This window comes from Homalodisca vitripennis, chromosome 4 (assembly GCF_021130785.1).
Source record: "Homalodisca vitripennis isolate AUS2020 chromosome 4, UT_GWSS_2.1, whole genome shotgun sequence".
Taxonomy (NCBI): domain Eukaryota; kingdom Metazoa; phylum Arthropoda; class Insecta; order Hemiptera; family Cicadellidae; genus Homalodisca; species Homalodisca vitripennis.
Window position 1 is genome coordinate 148,057,726 of NC_060210.1, and position 21,060 is coordinate 148,078,785.

A 21,060-nucleotide genomic window follows, 5' to 3' on the forward strand; every position below is an offset into this window, starting at 1 on the left:
TATTAAGTAGAGAGGGCTAAATAGCCCTAACTCCGCCTCTTAAATAAATAAAGGCATATTATCATTCCGAATTCTAAAATATTCCAAACAACTTTTCCGATTTTACTCTTCATAAAAATCCTCAGACTTCAAGAAATATTGTAAGAATTAGCCGGATTGGTCTAGCTGTTGTCAAGATTAGCACTTAAAAACAAATTTTGGGTTTCATTTTTATGTATAAAATTCAATTTTACCACAGCAAAATATAATTAGTAATTGAAATTTTCCTGATTATTAACAGGTCTACTAAACTATCAAGTGCCGGATTAATGAAGTCTTACTTAATAACTGCTATATTACTCATCCTCTAAATAAATATTTCTGTAGATTTAGATATCTTATTTGGCTGTGTTGTTCATTATGAATTGGTGCTTGTGTGCTCCCTTTCTAAAATCCTGCAATCATAAAAGTTTTAAGTTGAATGTATTTTCAAACTTCTCTGTAAGTAAGAAGTTTTTTATAAGACTTAATTAATGCATTATTGTTTGCTCAATGTTTGTACCGATCAAAGATTTGTATTCATATACTTTTTTAGGTATTGATATTTACGGGAAACAACATAAATGAGTTGCCGATGAATGTCTTTGGAACAGCAAACCCCTACCTGGATTTGAAGGTTGTTGACATGTCGAATAATAACATTCGAGATATCCGTGGGAAGTCATATCACCGAGTCTCCAATGTGGAGAGGCTCATCCTGAATCACAATCAGATTTCTATCTCCTCAAAGGAGCCAAGTCACCATCATCCACGGTAAGGGAATTTAGGATATAATATTAGATGTAATGCTTCAAATTTTCAGTTATTGTCCTTAATTAAACATTGTAGACTAAGTTTTGCTACAGAATTAAAGACTGTTATAAAACCCACCTTAGTTGTTTTGACAGAAGAAGGTTTGTCATACATGTGTATATTATTATTATTATTATTATTATTATGTGTGTATGTATTATTTTCTTGATTGGCAAACAAGGCAAACTCAACTATGACACCAGAAACACTAAGACTGGAGTAAATTAAAATGGCCATAAATATACACTTTATTATATATTTTCTTGATCGGGGCAACGAGGTAAACAATTCTTGCTTCAGAAATATAATTAATTCAAACCATAAGTGTTCATACATGCACAAAGGCTGAAATAAGATCTTTTAGCAGTTTCGCTTAACATGTGAAACTGTTAACCATGAACACTGACATAATATGTACCTAAAATATGTCCGTTTTGTTTCTAAATTACATAGAGTGTCGCCATTTTTCATCATAATGCATAACTGAAAAACTAAATATAATAATGTAAACTAAACCAATATATATATATATGTAGACACACAGGGTTAGTGTGAAAACACCCTTATATCTTTTTAACTGCTTCAACCACTTCTCAGCTATTTTAATACGGTATGGAAAAAGAATATTTGTGAATTTTGCAACTTCTCCCTCTTTTCAAAATAGGTATTTGGAGTGTGCTTTATGAAAATTACTAAATTTAAAGGTAGTGGTAAAAGAAAGTAAAAGGTGAAAACTAGAGGCTTTTATCCCATTCCATAAGGAAAGGATTCTTATTGTAAATGTTAACATGTTTTGTTAGGCAAAAGTGTGGATATGCCCTTATACCTTTTTCACCATTTTATCCAAGAAAATCACACTTAACATATCAGGGTACTGGTACTTTTAGGTTACTTTTCAACTCTATCCCTTTTCATCAATGTGTAATTTTTAGGGGAGGGGAGGGTTAACCCCAATATTCTTATGGAAAGCCCCATCAAATGACAACTCATTTAAAATTAATGTTAAAATAATATTAATGGATAAATCTAGAGATCCCTGTCATACTCCATAAGGAAAATGCACCTATTTTAAATGTTAACATGTATTATAACGAATTTTTATTTTCCCAATTTCTGTTTCTATTTATAAGAGAATGTCATCACTACATGTAGTTATGTCACAAATTCTTGTTTTATAAAATACTTCATTCATAATAATTTTGATCATGAAAATTGTGGAGCCTAACAGACTTTCTTTTGGAATACTAGGTTGATATGTTTCAGTTCATTATTTTCATATTCAACTATCTCAAAAAATTGCCTATTTACAATTCCTTCCTAATAATTAAGAGCTAAACCACATCAACAAATATATTCTAATCTTAACAATTTTCAGTTAACCATTTAGTTCTGTATGCGTAATGATGTCAAATATGTATATTAAGTCAATGAGGGAATTAATATGACCCATACTATTCATAAAATTATGTTGTATATTGGCAAACATTTTTGAAACACCTTATCTTGATTATTATCTAGGTTTTTCGGAATCCAAATTGTTTCTTTTGTTTAATATTTTATTTACAGTCAATAATTTAATTAATGATCCAGATAAAATAATGGTACAGGTTATTAATTTGACATTTCTTTTTTAGTGTGTTCTCAAACTTTGTGAATTTGCTTGAACTGCACTTGACTGATGCATTTGCGGATAACACTCCAGACGACTTAGCATCTGATTTACATGACATTTTCGTCAACAGCGAGCTACAAGAATTACGTAAATTACATCTAGAACAAAACAAAATTTCAAAATTTAAGGATACAAAAATGTTTTGTGACTTACCTAGTCTACAAGATCTTCATCTTGGTAAGTAATAGTTAGGTATTTATGCAGATAATCATTGTAACCTGTACGTAAATAGTCAGGTGTCACTTGGGGTGATGTCACCGATGACCACCAGCTGTTCCAGTTGTGATATGGCTATAGTCATATACCTGTCTGCACCATTTACATGTTGTGTGCAAAATGAGTGAAATCAAATATACATCTATTTGATTTTGTGATAATTATATTTGATTATTGCAACAGGTATTAAAGACGAAACAGTAATTTTCCATACATGTACAGTTCGAGGACTTTAGCTGTGCGTGACCTTGAGTGTGTGGTGATAAGCGGGAGGGGTGGCGGGGTACCGTTATGCGCTGCGTCCCGAAAACATTTCCTATGACTCATGGGTAAAACCCTCCTTTAACCCTTTTAACCCCAGCCATTTTTCCATGGACTTGCCAGAAAGCCCATGGCGATAAGGGACCGTAGTGCAGAATTGAGGGAAAATACATATAGTTTTCTTATTTTTGAAGATAATTTTTAGGTTTTTGTTTTAAATTGTTCACAAATAATTGTACTCTTAGATGTAATAGTTAAAAAGTACTTTTACAGAATGATTTGTTTTTTTAAGCGTATTTATACATAAAAAATTTTTATTTTTTTTTATTTTTTATAGTTTTGGACATACATAAAGGGTAGAAAAAAAATTGTAGCCCCTGAAAAATGAAGCAATTTTTTTGTACACATATTTCTTACTACACACACAAAATTTGAAGAACTTTCCTTGATAAATGCAGGAGATATATCCAATTAATTGTATTGCTGCATAAGCACTTCTTCATATATTTCCAAATACACGTCAGTAAAAGTATACAGATATGTATACTTGTTTTTGTAATTTTGAAATAATAACAATTGTAAAATAACACAAAATAATTGTAATGGTTTGTAAGACTAAAACTTGTTTAATTTTTCAAAAAAGTAAAAGAAATAATATTTACAATATATACATTTTATATAAACAACTCAATTCATTGTCTTCAAAATTAGCACATTCACCACTAATAATAGGGTACTTTGGGATTATACCGACCACACCAGTATGAAGAACACAAAAATATAAATTTATAGAAACAAACATGATAGAATGAAAAAACAACTCTGTAATTACAAAATTACAAACTTACAAGCATTTCCAGGCATTGTTATCGGTATTGTTGTCGCTGTTATCTTATCTTTCTCAAGAATCCCGATTACGACAGGCCACGCGGCATCACATGATTTGCACGGTACATAATTGCCTTTCCATTACAATTCAATTTATATTTCTGATCAGATCCTCTAGAATTTGATATTTTACTGATAGGTACTATCTCGAGGGATATTTTTCTTTCGTTGACATCAGCGCGAAGGCATGGCACTCGCATTTTGGGTGGCGGAGTGTGATCAAGAATAAAAACAAGTTTTGAGTGTTTTTTCAATAAAGAGTTTAGTTTTAGTTTGATCATGTTTGTTTTTATTAAATTTTTGTGTTTGGAGAAATGTAGAGGTAAAACACGGAAGTACAACAAAGCGACGCACCAGCTGAACGGGCGGCGAGACTCTGCAATCACGTTATCTACTAGACGCTCGACTTTGACCTCTGTCTGAGGATGGGGAGGGGTTTGCGATAAGACAATTCCTGTTTTATATTGACGAAATATTGTTCTACGCTAATCTAGTAATCAGTAGAAGCAAAATGTCAAATAACAATTCATGTCTGGGTGTGGTCGGTATAATCCCAAAGTACCAATAATAGTGTTTATCAAAGTGTTTTCACTTACTGGTAACTTTTCTCTACGATGTTTACTCATGTTTTTTTACTAATAATAGAATAAACCACACGAAAAACAACCGCTTTCAATAACGCAAACTAATTGAGGTTGTAAGTGAGCATACAACAACAATGCAACTGAAGTCGTCTGACAGCTGACATCGACAAATAAACTACGCTCAACGACGACGAAATACGATGCCAATTGGAAGGTTTATTGTTTTTGCATGTAGCCCGTTTCTTCACCGACTACTATACCGAAACTGATGGCATTTGGACATATTATTAGCCAGCTACATTAAATTCTCGAGACGTCCGGTACATCGGACGTTGGGCATTTTAGCTAGACCACCTCTGTCCGATATATCGGACGCCGGGGCTAAAAGGGTTAAGGAATCGTGTTGGCCCAAATAACTCATCACCCTCACTAAAATCAGTCTGTTTTGTGACAGTGTTGAGTGTGGTGGTAGCTTGTGCTTCGCTTTTACCCATAATGTTAAATAATGAGTTTTTTACCCATAATGAGTTAAAGTCGAAAGTCAAAGGCAGAACTATTCATAGTCAGGCTCGCGAAATTGTGAGTAATGTTTACACATTTATGAAGGAAGAGGCAGACCATCAAACTGTTAAAATTCCGTTGTCAAAGGCTCGCCAAAGAACTGCTGCAGCAACTGGAGTGTCAGAGTGAGTTGTGACTAAAATAAACAGTGAACTTAAATATTTGAAGGTTAGTAACCTGTGTGAGGCAAGTTTTACAACGCCAAACAAAAACCGTCAACAGTTACTCATTTAGATGACTTCGATAAATGTGTAGTGAGAAGACTAGTGTACAATTTCCATATTGAAGAACATTGAATACCGACTGCAAATCTATTGAGGCAGGCGCTAAGGGACAAAATAAATTTCCAGAGTTGTGAGAAAAGTTTGAGGTGGTTATTAAAGGACCTGGGATTTACTTGGAGAAGGACGGCAAACAATAGGAGATTATTAATTGAAAAGTCAGAAATCCGAGAGAAAAGGATAACATACTTGAGAGCGTTGAAAAATTACAGGGAGCAAGGATGCCCCATAATTTGTTTAGAAGAATCTTATATACTATCGTCTCACGTATCTAAGCAAACTTGGTCGGATGGCTCAAATGAAGGGTTACACGTGCCGATTTCAAAGGGCGAGAGACTAATAATTATCCATGCGGGTGGAGAGAAAGGGTTTGTGCCCAATGCTTTTACCTGTTGGAAAGCAAGCAACCATAGTGGAGACTACCACGACAACGTGAATGGGGACATATTTATGAAGTGGATAAAGGAAAAAGTGTCACCGAATTTGGAACCAAATTCAGTACTGGTAGTCGATAACGCGCCCTACCATAACATACAAATTAATAAAGCTCCTACTTCAAAAAGTAGGAAGCAAGATATGAAGGTGTGGCTTTCATAAAACGGAATACCATTCTGCGACGATATGCTTTTACCTGAACTCTACAAACTTGTGCAGCTATATAAACTAAAGCATGTCCGGTACGCCTTGGATGAAACTGTTCAACTAGAGGGTCATGACATCTTACGACTCCCACCCTACCACCCAGACCTCAATCCCATTGAGTTAATTTGGGCCGAAGTCAAAATTTGTGTGGCTATGAGAAATACATCTTTCACTATGTCTCAAGCTAAAGCTCTATGCGAAGACAAGATTTCAAGTATGGGCGCAGAAGAGTGGTCAGTAAAGTGCAAGCATGTAGAGAAAATTGAAAGGGACTATGCAGCCGCAGAACCCCAGATTGACAATATTATAGAATCCCTTATTATATCAGTTGGTTCGGATACAGACAGCAGTGACAGTGATCCAGAAGAGGAGGACAATTTGAGTGGGATTGAAGAACTCCAATGTAAAAACAATCATTGTAAGTAACATTTATTATTAGAAAATTATATTCTAGCATTTTAATTAACTAAATATTATTGAAGTGATTGTAAATTAAATAATAAGAGAATACCAAATAATAGCAATAATAGGACTTATCCTTGTTTTTCAGTTGTTATAGTGTTGTTTAACGTGTTTTTGAAAATAGCGTATTTGTCGATACTAATCTGCAAATCGAAATCGTGAGTTTAAAGTCGTTAAAGAGATTGTTGCGCCTTCATCTCAGCGGCTAGCACGTAAATGCAACCCGCCACACAGATAGCGTTTGATTGTTGAAAGGGTAGTATTAGGGCTGTACGAGCACAGCTAAATTCCTCCAACTGTAAAACCGGCAATATTGATGAGCATAGGGTGTAGAGGGAGGATTCAGTAGTGGGGGAACCAGCCACCATCAGACTTGTTTGTGCAGGCTGTTATAGTATTGTTTACTAGTTACATAATAATTAATTGTAATTTTGGTCTTTGAAAATAATTATTGCCTTATGCTTTATTAATTATTTTGTTACTTTAAACCTAATAACAACTTAAGAAACAAGTAACTTTTTTGTTCTAATTACAATGAAATTTTGATGAACCAAACTCTTGTAATGAATTGGTTTGGTGATCCAAATTAGATGGAGGATAAAAATTTATACATCAAATTTATTCTATATTATATATAAATATACAATCGTTCATAGTTATTGTGTAGGTTTGTGAAATTCAAAATATCTTATGTAGGTTTATGTAACAATCAAAGATCTTTTCCGAGTTCTAATGTTACTTTAGAGTTCTTTTGTCTGTTAGAATGAAATTGTAAAATAAAATACATAGTATTGTAACAATACCCAACCTAGTTATCTATTTGGAATCTTCTAACACGTTCGCTGCGAGCGGTAACTCTGGTTACCACTGCTATGCTGCGCGAGGACTGGGCGGTAACTGTGGTCACCACAGAGCCTTTGTTCTGAAATGAGGTCAGTGTGCGGCCAGCACTCGAGATATCACAACGATGTGTTTCTCGCTCCTCGGGAGGTACTTTTCTCGCATTTTTATGCACTTCGTTTTCACATTAGACTTTTTCATTATTTTTAATGATTTTTAAAGTTTTTGTAGTAGTAAGTGGTTGTGCAACACAATGCATCTTCCCCTGGGACCAACAGTGGTGTACAATAACCAAGTTCAAAGCGTACAACAGAGTCCAGTATTGAGTTCAACTAGGGTTACGAGCTGGCAAGGAAGACTGTCCTCAGGAGCTAGCGGTAACCACAGTTACCACATTCCCAAAATGGTAGAGAGTGATAACTTTGGTGATTTATGAGTAATTTTCATATATTTCTATCATATTTCATCCAAAAATAAGTTAAAATAAATTAAAAAAATTTCAGCATATAGGGAACTCTATATAGGGATTTTTAGCAGTGAACGGGTTAAGATCCATTTTAGATATTACCATAACCGTTTCTCATACCATATGATATGCGTTATAGTAGGCGTATCTGATTGTGTATTAGGCCATCAATAGCTTTAATGCAGTTTTCAATGTTGCTGTGATAGCCTATATTAGCCCCCTACAAAGATGCTCCACAGTCTGCGCATGTGTATTGTGTTTCTCGCCCACCATTATCAACATCAGCAATACCTTTACTTACCAAGCTGCCACCAGAATCTTCTGATTCGTCACCTCAGGTCTCGGTTGATAAATTGGAACTGCATCTCAATCCTCATCATTTAAGTGCAACTAACACTGCTGAATGCCTAACTCAGAGCTACGCAGCCAGACAAATCTAAAATTGTTAAAATGTCCTTATCAACTGCAACTAGTTCCTGCCTTACCGACTGAAGCACAACAATTACAAAACTTGCAATAGCAACTTGAAAAATGCAATTTTAAAACGATAAAGAATAATGGTCTATTTCTAATGTCCATGTAAAACCTCTCCATATGCTATCATAATAGTTTTTTAATTGACCATCTGAGTGTAGTAGCAATCAAACAGCACCACTGTGAAGTTGTAGGAGTTCAAATAAACATTACTATATGCCAATGTGCATTATCTTTGTAGCGAAGCAGCTGTTAGGAAGCGTAATAACATGGTCATAGCAGTCAAGCAGTTAATGAAGAGTTAAGATTTTTTTTAATTCTGATTTCCCTTTGCTGACTCATTGTTACTCAATCAACTCTCTGGGGATAGACCCTTTCGAGGGAACCTCCAGGAATTCTTTGTGCTCAGCGCAGTTATTGAGGCATACCTCTGTATTTCACATGTTATCACACCTAATTGCATTGCATTTTACTAATACGGCGTACTTAGTTACACTTCCCACTCTCTTTGAGTATCATCCCAGCCAGTGTAAGAGACTAAACTCTACTACTGAATATTATATTGTTATTTAGCACCCTCACTACCATATCTAATAATATATTCAAGATAATCTCCTTCCTCTTCGAGTATCATCCCAGCCAGTGTAAGAGACTAAACTCTACTACTGAATATTATATTGTTATTTAGCACCCTCACTACCATATCTAATAATATATTCAAGATAATCTCCTTCCTCTGGGCCACAGTAACCAGTGAAAAATTTAGTATGGTGTAATATAATATAAGTGTATTATGTCATACAAGGTGTTTGAAAAGTCTGTTTGAAGAGTGAAACGCCGCCTACCGCATCAGAATACGACGATCCAGTCAGAAATGGCAGCGCATAACGTACTTCACAATGTGTACCTAAAACAACCCGCCATTTCTGATTGGATAAACCATTTGAGATGTGGTTTGCGGCATTCAACTCTACTAAGTGAGCTCTTTCAAATGATTACTCGACCCATGCTTTCATTTAAGATTACCATGTTTTCCTCTGTGGGCCGTCACCCCATGGTTGGCATGTCATGGTAATAGCAAGGAAAAATATTTTACATAGCCATATGACACTATGCAAAGTTTATACATGTTATCTGCTATGGTTTGTAAAATATTAACCCTTTTAACCCCGGCCATTAAATCAAGTGATGTGCCAGAAATCCCAAGCCATTTTCAGACAAAATGTAAGGGTTTTGTAAAAAATTCATAACTCAGTTATTTTTTAAGATATTTAGGTAATTCTTTTTTTGTTTTACTTCTTTATACATGTAGCTTACAGAAATATACAAATAAAATTATTATTTTGAAAGTATTTTTTTTTAAATGCATATACATATATAAAAAATAAATAAAAATGAAAAAATTTCAAGTTTGATCATGGAAACCATATAGATAAAAAAATGTTTGACACAAAAATACCCATTTACTTTATGATATATTTAATCCTTAATAAAAGGAAACAAAAATTATAGGCCTACCTTATTTACAAGTGGAGTAACATCAATTTTTGTAAAGCCGTGTAAATTTTTCTTTTTGCCTTTTCTGGGCAAGGCAATGTAACAAGACCTTTGAAATTCACAGTACTTAAAATAAACATAAAACCAAAGTTATTTCTGAAAAAATAACTAAAACTGTTCATAATCTAAATTTTAAAAAAGTTTTAAAACAATATTTACATCACTACAAAATGTAAATTTTCAAGATATCCATCACTCAAATCGTCGTCACTAATCACATCCACACCATTTGCAACTAGGTTACTAATTATTGTATTTTCACTTACGGGAGACTTTGAACGATGTCTTTTACTCATTTTGAAATAAAACAAATAATAAACTAAACTTTAACTGCCGTACTTTATACTGCTTTAACCTAAAACTGTGAAGAAAACGGAATATTCACAACCACGTGATATACAGCTGTCTGCAACAAGCGTGAGCAGTCAGTCGAGACGAACTGCAATTGCCCAGTCACAGACTGACAAAATACGAAGTCAAACCATTACAAACTAATATATTTCAAAGCAAAATATCTTTGTGCACAAGTCTGTGAAATTTCAAAGCATTTGGTGAAATAGGTGGCCAGTAAAGTAATAAAAAGTGCACGTCCGCACTATACGGACGTCGGGAGTTGACGCCATTTTTACGATGTCCGTATAGTACAGACGTCGGGGTTAAAAGGGTTAAGCCGTACCCAGACTTTTCAAACACTTTGTACTATAATCACACTATCACATCACTGGTAGTAAAATAATCTCCATTCTATTGGCCCAGTAACCGGATGCTGGCAGTGAATGAATCAGGATGGTATGCTGTTTTTTATTAAGGTATTGTTTTCAGTGTCGAGCCTAGTAGTACATTATAAACTCTTGATATAGCTTCCACTCCAGTGAAAGAGAGAACTTTGTATACTATTGCAAGTGCACCATTGTTATACAGCACATTTACTACCACTTTGGCAGTAGATACAGAATGAACTCATCTCTGTAGTTTTTAGTGGTATGGATTAAGAAATAATATTTCATATACTAAGTTGTTTATGTTTATTATTTATTGAATACAAAAGGCTCTACTTATTTTGAAAGATTTATGTAAAGTAGTTAGTAAAAATGTATAATATATCATTATTGGTTTTGTCCAGTAATTTGATCTTATTGTGATTTAATAATCTGTGAACATTCTTTGTTTCAACTAGGTCAGAACAAATTGACTGGCATTCATTTTGAACTGGATTGTCTGCCTCGCCTGCGGTTCTTAGATCTGGAGTTTAACAACATACAACATTTGGATAAAGAAGATCTTGGAGTGTTGGACAAGTACACACATTCTCATAATCACTCTCTAACCATTGATCTGTCAAATAACACACTCAGTGGGGACTGTGATACTCTGTACTCTTGGGTTCAAACTACAAAGGTAAGTTTTGTGTTATGATGTTTTTCAGGTAAAATTACTGACATTTTTTGCTACAGGTTTCTTTGGGACGAGTTTATCTTTTACAGGCTCCTTTCAGAGTAGTATTTTAATTTTGCTAGTAATTCTTAAACATAGTGTGTGCCCTGTTGAAACATTTTGGGAGTGATTAGTCAGATACGAGCCCAGAATTTCCATACCAGGTCAAGTATACATAGGAATTTCAGTGATACAGGATTTGTTTAGATTGGCCTCTAGGTTTTCAAATTTCTACTCTTGTGCCATGAAGAAGATATTATCTATTTCATTGAGTATTTGATTCTCTAAATTCAGTTCTTCACTCTCCTTTTGAGTATTAGATATGTTTTTATATATTTCTCCATTGTTTGATTGTATTAACTTTTGCTTGAGATATCAGTTCTTTTTTCAGAATTGCTGTTTTATTGTCAATTGTGTGTGAATTCTAGGGATACTTTCTGGTTATCCAATTCCGGGATCAGGTCCTCTCAAATCTTCGACAATTGTTGTAACATGTAGATCTGCATTCTAATTTAAATTTGTTGTGTCTCAATGTACTGTTTGAGATGGGGTTCCTCCAATGGATTTCACTGGTTATCCTTTCAGGAACTTGTGTTAATTTTGAATGTTACATCAAAATGTTTAATATATTTCAAAATTTTGTTTCCAAAGTTCATATTAGAAGATTTAATTTATTTTATTAGTGACTTCCATTTTTTATTTGTAGACTCAAACTTTTTTGCTAATGGTCTGATTATTTCATTCATTTATTGGTCAATAAATTAAGTTATTATCATTGATTGATTTGTTGCTAGAAAAAAAAAATTGATTGTGTTTATTACCATATATACACAAAAATAACAATAGTAAATGTTAAATTATTTGTAGGAATTTATTCCCACATGGACATCAGCCTGTACGTGGGGAAATTCTATTGGTAGACTCAATTGATCAATTTATGTTTAATTGTATTATACTGCTTGAGCATTATTTGCATTCAATCAGGTTGGTGGCTGTTAACAAATCAGGATAGGTTAATAAGAGAATGTTATTTGATAGATCCATATGTCTACCTTGTAAATTAAGCCATATGCAGGAAGATTTAATTTATATGTTTTTAATTAATTTTCACATACATCCAGTTGATTTCATGTTTGAAATAGGGAACATTGAAAGTTGGAACAAATTTACTGAATTTGTCCATTTTTGTTGCTGTGACAGTTTGCGAAAAATGTTTCAAAGCTTGTCACTTGCACTCACATACCCAGTGAAGTTAATCAATGATCCTTTATTCTAATTATTTATTTTAGTAATGTACAATATGAATGGAGTTAGAACTCCAAAAACTATAATTTATCAGCTTTATTTTTTTTATCTCATTAAATTTGTTATTTTCCTATTTTTTTCAATGGTTCCCTTCAGTAAGATCACAACAAACTTGCTGACTCAACACACACACACACACCACACACCACACACCACACATACACAGTACACTTGAACTGGAGATTGACTATTCTTCAACAGCTTTTGATTCAAAAATAATGAATTAGTGTTTTTTAATCAAGTAAAATTGTTGGGCTCGAGCAAAAAATAGTCATCTGGGAACTAATCTAATCTGCAGATATTGACCAATTTTTCAGTGAATCCTTGATAGCAGAATTTAGCTACCTTGGAGAAGAAACAATACACTCAAGACTGTCATATTAGGCCCTGCTATAATCCGATCTGGTGACAAACAGTAAACATTTTGTAACCACTAAACAGGGGTTCTGATGAATTTAAATCTGCTTAGAAAGTTGGAAAAATGGCTATTAGAAAAGTACAAATAATTGGGAAAAAGTTATCAGTTAGAGAAAGTCGAGTTCAAAAAGTATTACCATTGTTTATTGAGAGGAAGGGTATAACTGGAGATCAGCTGTTGAACTGAGAAGACGAAAGGAGGACTGAATTTTAAACTGTGACTTCAACATAACCTTTCAAGAAGGAAGTAGGTGCAAGTTGTTTTTTGGTGATAACATTGACATGGTATTTGTATTTTTATGTTTATGTTTATTATATTGTTGATGTCAATTAAACAAAGAATGTTACAGTTATTGTAGCTTATACCTACTTTTTGTCAACTGCAGAATAATGTGGAGAGAGAAAAATTACTTTATCAAAACTTTATAAGTCCCTCTGTACTAAATATATGGTTTCAATATTTAGTGAACTCACTGCAATTAAATTAAATACTATAATAATAATCTGAAAAAATGTGTATCCTTACTACTTGTGTATCCTCAGAGTCAAATTCAAGTTCATAACAAAAAAGTAGATGAAATTGTATAATGAAGTCAAACCAAGTCATAAACGTGCTATAAAAATCATTTGAGTATATTTATTTCTTTTACTGTTTTATGCTGTACTACAAACTACTGTACCATTAAAGTAACTCAACATTTCAGTACTAATTTGTAAAATTGCTAGTAAATTAGTAAAATGTTAATCCTTGTTTATTGTAATTGTTAGGTGACTGTCCGCAACAAGGAAAGGTTGCACTGCCGAGCAAGAACTGTGTCGGCACCTCAGTGTCCCTTACTTCTGGCTGCTCCTGCCCCTGCCCCCACCCACACTGGTACAGAACTTTTCCTCTTCATAGCTTTGTGTTTCACTCTTGCTCTTCTTGCCTACACCAACTGGAAACCTATAGAGGCGCAGATGAAACCTTTAACTGATGCCTTATCTCGAAAAGTCCATTACACAAATCTTGGAAAACAAGAAGATCAAGAGATTAATGTTTAACAATTACTCTATGATTTCTTTTTCATTTGTAGTTTTATCTAAGAGTAGTTTATACACTGTAATGAGATTAAGGATTTTAAATCCAGTCATAATGTTGTTTTAATCCGTAATAACATTTTTTTTAATTGAACCTAATAACGGTTGATAAAAATGTATGTGTGTCTTATTTTACCATTTGTTTAGAACGATGGTAAACAATGGCTCTTATCAAGACTTGAATTAGAGTTTAAGATCACTGTGATATCATATGCCTTCCACTTACATTTTAAGACTGGCTTTTGTCGATTATTTTATAATGGTTATATTTCAGTATTTGCATGCATTCAGGCAGCTTTATTATAGCCTTAGTGATTGTTTTATATATTGAATAAATACATGTGTACTTTTTTGTATTAAAAATTTAAACTCAGGAATCAAAGCTCAGTTGTTCCTTCAAAAAATTATAGATATATAAAAAAAGATGTTGTTGTTTTATAAGAATGTAAAGTGTTTTATAAGAAGTGTTTGATAAAACCTTGTATAAGTATTTCCAATACTTAATTTTTCCTCAGCCACATACTGTACATAATAAACTCACAATTCAATTTAAAGACTTGTAAATGTTTCTCCAAACAATATGACACATTTATGTACAGTCTAGTATACACACTTACCAAGTTAATACCATTGTTAAAATTGTAAATTCACCTTATGTTATGTTTAATTTTATTGTCTTGAGCTTATTAATAAAGACATATTTATCCTCAAGAACTGACTTTTCATCTGAAAAATAAATTAAGAAGATGAAAAACTGGCAATCAATAGACACTGTTCAAAGTATGATTTTCAGCAATGTTTCTGAGAATTTATTAGTATCAAACTGTAAAATTAAAAATACGTTAACAATTATTAGTGTTTTTGTGGGCTGAAGATGAATACAAACCAAATTCTCAGTCCCTTTTTTGGAATGAAATTTTATCCAAACAACACAATGAAACCTTCAAACTACTCAGACATATTTAAGGCTTGACTAGTTTAAAGTACTTAAACGCATGTTTTTGGGTTATATTTATCTAGGAGTAAAAAGCAAATAAATACTAAAAAGTAATGCACCGGGAGAAAATGTTGTCAATGATACTATTATAAAAACACAACCTTAGTATTATATGAAATTTTATAATGCCAGCAAATACAGAAAGCATACATCATTAGCCGAGAAAAGAATATTACCTGCAAGTACTCTTGGAAAAATACCAATTGATTTATTAATATTACAAAATGTAAAAAATGTAACTACCGTACTATTCACTTTCGAATAATTTTTTTAAACATGAGTAATTTATATGTAGTAGTATGATTTATTATTTCGTTTCAATTCTAAAAGTATCAAAACCTGTGTTACAGACTACTAAGTTATCCTTGTTTGTTTTATGTTGTACCATAATAATATAACATCGGATTGTTATGAATACAATGAAATATATACTGTACATTGTCTTTTTGTAAATTACAAGTCACAGTTTATGATAGGGTTTTAATCCTTTTCGTTCCTTCTTGATATAGTTGTAACTCAGAGAAATGAATTTAAAGAATTCAATCAATGTCTTTCTAAGTTATTTTGGGAAATACATAAATGCCTTCCCATGCATTTCAGCCATGTTAAATACTTAACCACCAATTACTTTATTACATGAGGAAAAAGGAAGTGTTGATATTATTTTACTTAATGTATTAGATATAATAACTAATATAGCTTAGAAATACTACCAACTAAAACATATGTTCAAATAAAGTAATCTATAATTTAAACTATTAAAATATACAATTTGGCCATAACTACTTAAATTTAAAAATCTATTTTCAAAATTTTGTTTAATTAATAATGATTTAAGAGATTAAGGTTTAGATTTGAATTTTTTAATGTTTTTACAATATTAGTTTTATTATTTTCAGCGTATAAGATTAGATTTTATTTTAATAAAATAATTTGCAACATCTGTTTTTACTTATTTATGTTAACATGACGTCCAAAATTATCTATTATATTGTTTGTATACAAAAGTATTTATAAGTACTTATTAACATATAGTTTCTAAAATATTGCATTTATAAGTTAATATAGAAAATTATATTGTGTAATTCAGTGTGTTCATAAAAACCCTTACAAGTATTTTGGACAAAATTCTTTGTGTAAAAGTAAAGAGATAAGTTCCTATGAAGGGCCTATCAAGTTTATGTTTATCAGCCTCTCTGTATATATTAAAAAAAAAATAAAACTTGTTACCTAAAAACCACTCACACAATAGCATGGCTATTGTGACAAAGTGATTGTTTAAAATATTTTTCCTCGTTTTAGAAAAGCTTGTAGGAACAGGCTTGCCTGATCCATTTTGTTTGCATTTAATTCAACTTGAGACAAACTCAAAAGCATACACTAGAAAAGTTTTTGGATTGCGATATCGATTTTTTTTTAGTCAGGAAGTGAAGTTGTTAATATACAGTAAATATTGCCAGCCCTTACATTCTGTATGCAATGTTTATTTGTCATTGTAAAACGTTTTATCATCTGTATATAATAAAGAATAAGCAAATCTGCTGAGATGTTGTTTTGGGTTTACAGGTGAGTAATCTGAAGTTTAGGGCTTAAATTAAGCTTAACAATTTATGACAAACTGCTAGGACAATTATAATCTTCTTATTAACCCTTTTGAGTGCCAGGTTCACGGCCATGCTGTAACACCTCTATGCTGAGTTTATTTGTACAATCATACAAAATTATTACAAATATGTTTATTCAGAGTGTAACTCAATGTAGAAACAATAATATTTAATATTTATTGTTGTCATTATTTCTACTAGTTCTTGCCATACCAACTAAAAAATTAAACAAAATAAAGGAAGGTAAAACACTCATTGTGAAACTCATTAAATTCCTTGTATGTTATAAACATTCACCATATGCTTTATAGACACTAAGGTGCAGTACCAATGAAGCACTGTTACTGTCACGTTCTTTTAGTTCAAACAAACACTGCTACAGTCTCTACTTTTTTCAAGTTATAGCAATCAGGCAGCCATTGGAACTGGTACCACAACATAGCTAAATGTTGAACATAAATAACAGTTTAACAGTCTTGCTGTAACATAACAAACTGTGTTTTATGGCCTTAAAAGTGGCAATATTGTATACTGTTTTCACTCAATATAAACGTTCAATGGCATTTTTATAAACAAATCCTTATTTTAGTGAATTCAAGTATTAAAAAAAGTTCTTGTGTGTAAATTTGTGTTTGTCTCTTATTTTGAAACTATAATCCTTTTGTAATATTAGATGGAAATGTATTCTTTAAACGGAATCAATTGCTTTTATTTGCTTGTAAAGTTCCAGATGTTAAAGTTGCTGCCATAAAATCTCTAGTAAATCATTAAAGTTAAAACTAAACAATGGTCAGATAACTGACTTAAATGTAATGAATCACCTTATGTGCCTTATCAGTTATGTTTTTTTTTATAACTTTAATATTCCATAATATTTGTATAATACTAGAATATGTAACATGTAATACTAAATACAAAGCACATGTACATGCTGCCTGCTATCCTTTTTTATAGTACTCTACATTTTCTTCTTTGTAGAACATCTTTTTTAATTGTTTCCCCTTGTAAATTGATTTGGTAGAATGTTTTCTGTTATTTAATTACGATCAAGGGGAAAATTTCCGTCTGCTATTGGTAGAAAATATTAATTGGTTCATATTGGTTGAATAATTTTAGATTTACTTTACTTTCCATCCAAAAATTTTGATAGTAGACTATATGATGTTAGTCATATTAATTAAATGTAGTTTTGGTATAAATGTATTTTCCCTCTGGTTATGTTTATGTAATGGGCATGTATATTTTATATTTACAGTTTATTCTGTTGTATTTTAGTTTAGGACAAAACATACTTAAGAGTATGACACTAACTATTAACGCATTAAACAAAATCGTTAACACTGCATATTTATTTACAAAATGGTAAATAATTTGTTTTGCCAGCTAAAGCATAAATATAATTAAGATACAATGTCTCACTGAGAGAGTCCAGTGTCATCTTGGATAGTGATTATTCTCTTATGCATTATTACTTGTAGTTATTTTATGTACATTTTGTTAATCATTTTATAAATTAATTGTATTAACTTGTTTTAAGTTTGTGATTATTTGTTTACTTAGATATAACTCCTCGTATGAAATAAATTATTTACATTTATGAATTTTTCCTTGATATATTATTTAAACATATTAACGATTTTTGTTACTTCCAGCATTGTCATTGAAGGATGATATGTTTACTTTATATGTTAATATTAAAACTAATTGCTTAATAATTGTCTTTATTCATCTTATACACCTATATCTACAGTATTTAGGAGATAAGCTAAATTCTTTTATTTATAACAGAGTACACTAATTTATTATCATGATGATACACTTCACTGAAGCTGAATAATATTTATTATTGTTCTTTATCATTCCAGTCTTAAAATATAACTATATACGAAAGACATGCAAAGCACGAGCATTAGTGGGAGAGGTTAAAAACAAGTGATTTGTGTACCAATACTCCGATTCACTCTCCGCTTATTAAGCATCTAATAACCAACACTCAGGCTGAACTCCTGAAACTGGGGTAGGCTGAATATCCTTCACGCTGTATAATGAATAAGATAATTTTCAGACTCGCTCGTATTTTGTACAATTTATTTGATGTGAGGAAAACTGATTTGGCATCAGTCAAGTTAGATCTTCAATATAGATGTTAAAGAATATGATTTATTAAAAGTATTGCCTAAACATTAACTTTCTGCAGGTAATGGGTTTTGGACTCACGGAATACTTTGAACACTTTCAAAACCCTAATACTGACAGATATGTCACTTTACAAATCTACTTACAAAAATACTGCATTCATCACTAATTATTTCTATGTTTTTAATTTTTCGCTTTAAAATTAATGAAAGTTTCCATTTCCACATTATATAACTTGATCTGAATCATCTTCATTCATTTTAAGGATCAATTGCATTTTTATGGGGGAAGTTTGTTACTAAAGTAAAGTATGAAACATCATAAAGATTAACCTCCCTTCGTAATGAGTTCTGTAGTTCATTGATAAAATTCATCAAAACCTCAAAACTCCTTGTCTTAGGCCTTCCAGTCCTACCTATTCTTCCTATTTCCTGAAACTTGGTTATTAAGTTCCGTCTAGTACTTTCTACAAACTGTTCGATCAGGGTAAAATAAGTTTAATCTTCTGTTTTGTGGAGATTTTTATTTGCAAACTCCATGAATAAAAATGAGTTCTATTTTGTCTTCTCTATTATACATCATTATCAATAGTTATTAAAAAACTTCACCGCTCCTTATTTAGAACAAAACTAATTTACAAAAAGCATAAGACATAAAGTAAACTTTTGCTATATCCGAATTGCATTCAATCCAAGGTAACAAAGAAAGATTATCAACAATTTCTGTTTACAAGGCTGGAGCCAAAGGTCAAGTTTATCTAGCCAAGAGTTCACTTCTTGCTACAGTACAGAATGTAAATATAACATTCCTCTGTTAACTTAGGAGAACATACACATGTTATTTTTACTGGTTGATTTCACCTTAATATAAATATGCAGTACTTTGAGAAGTTTTAGTATAAGAGATTTAGCCCACTTCCCGTGATACTACAAGGGCAAATCAAACATAAACAGTAATTTATTTGAAAACTATATACATTTGTTATTCTTTTGAAATTTTTTAATATTCTCTTCTGCATCATCTACACACTTTTGTCACCTATTTGGAAGTTCAGTATTCCTTGGTCATATAAATTTTAAGGGTGAGGTGCAAGTCAATTGCACACGAGCTCCTCGATTTCTTCATTGCTCTCAAATTGGTTTCCTTCCAGTGATTCCTTCATAGGTGCGAACAAGTTCAAAATTCTATTTATAGCAACCTTTTAGTTTCATGGGGAGAGCTAAATGTTTCTTCGTCAGTGGCACACCCAATCTTCTCTGGGGGGTGTCCGAAACACCGGAGAGTTGGAGGTACGGAAACCCCTCCCCCATACTAGAGGGAGGTCTGGGGAAATTTATGAAGTACTAGATCATAAAACATAAAATCATTCAAAATATTACTTATGAACTAATAAAAGGAGGGCAAAGATCAGGTCAGAGTGTATACAGCTGCAATAAAACCAATAACAAGGGGAAGCTTATACAGGGATAATTAAAATCTTATGTAACAAATACAAATGTTACATGTTAAAATATGATTCTTTGTAGCCTTCTCAGTTTGTTTACAAATTTATTTACTCTGCCTTTATTTATACATTTTCTCCTTGCCAATCAAATCCCATAAAAAGACAAGTACCATATAGAACTCTGTGTTAGCTTCAAACAAGTCAGCTCAGTTCATTTGAAAATATTGTGCGGACAGACAAACAAATGGAATTTTTCAGCCAATGAACATTGGAACGAGTGTGATTTTGGGCACTGGGGTTCATGTTCAGTGAAGTTATACAGAAATATTCAGCAAGTTCTACCACGAGGACAATTAAAATTGGCTGATTTTGTATACAAATCTGCCTAAAAAACTCAATGACTATTTACTAAAATTAAAAATAAACTCTTCTGAATTTACCATATGAAAGAAGTTAGTATCTTTGTTCGCTGAGCGAAGTATATAAACAGTTGAACACCAAATACTACTTTAAAAGATTAAAAGAACCATTTATTTACTTCTTTCAGTAATAAACCAATGTAAGACACTTTATCTTGTATTCAACTCTGCGCTTATAGAAATATCAACTCTTGAACTTGTGCTTTAATAAATTCACTTCTTTCAAAGTTGTTAATTAACGGGTTCAAAATTAATTTAAAATAATGAATTGTATTCAGTACAAAAGCAAGTAGATATTAAATAATTTCTTGACTGTTACTATTGGTTATCTTCCCTATTTCAAAATTTTACTTTATTACAATCTCCTATGAATTATTCCCAAATTTAATTTAATTTGAATTTTAAAATAATACATTGTTTTTGTAATAATCATTTAGTACAACAACTAAGCCAAAATGGACTAAAATTCCTGCAACTGCTTTAAATACAGAC

At 32.0% G+C, this 21,060-nt stretch overlaps 1 protein-coding gene across 1 annotated transcript in view; it reads left to right on the plus strand.

Annotated features, from left to right (window-relative positions):
- The window catches only part of LOC124360287 (SLIT and NTRK-like protein 4), a 30,675-nt gene extending 12,391 nt beyond the window's left edge, over positions 1-18,284 (plus strand). Inside the window, exons 3-6 of the mRNA XM_046813789.1 lie at positions 575-792; positions 2,466-2,680; positions 10,913-11,133; positions 13,660-18,284. Coding sequence (XP_046669745.1) covers positions 575-792; positions 2,466-2,680; positions 10,913-11,133; positions 13,660-13,932 — 927 coding nt within the window. The 3' untranslated portion in view covers positions 13,933-18,284. The remainder of the gene's footprint in view (positions 1-574; positions 793-2,465; positions 2,681-10,912; positions 11,134-13,659) is intronic.
- The last annotated feature ends 2,776 nt before the right edge of the window (positions 18,285-21,060 follow it).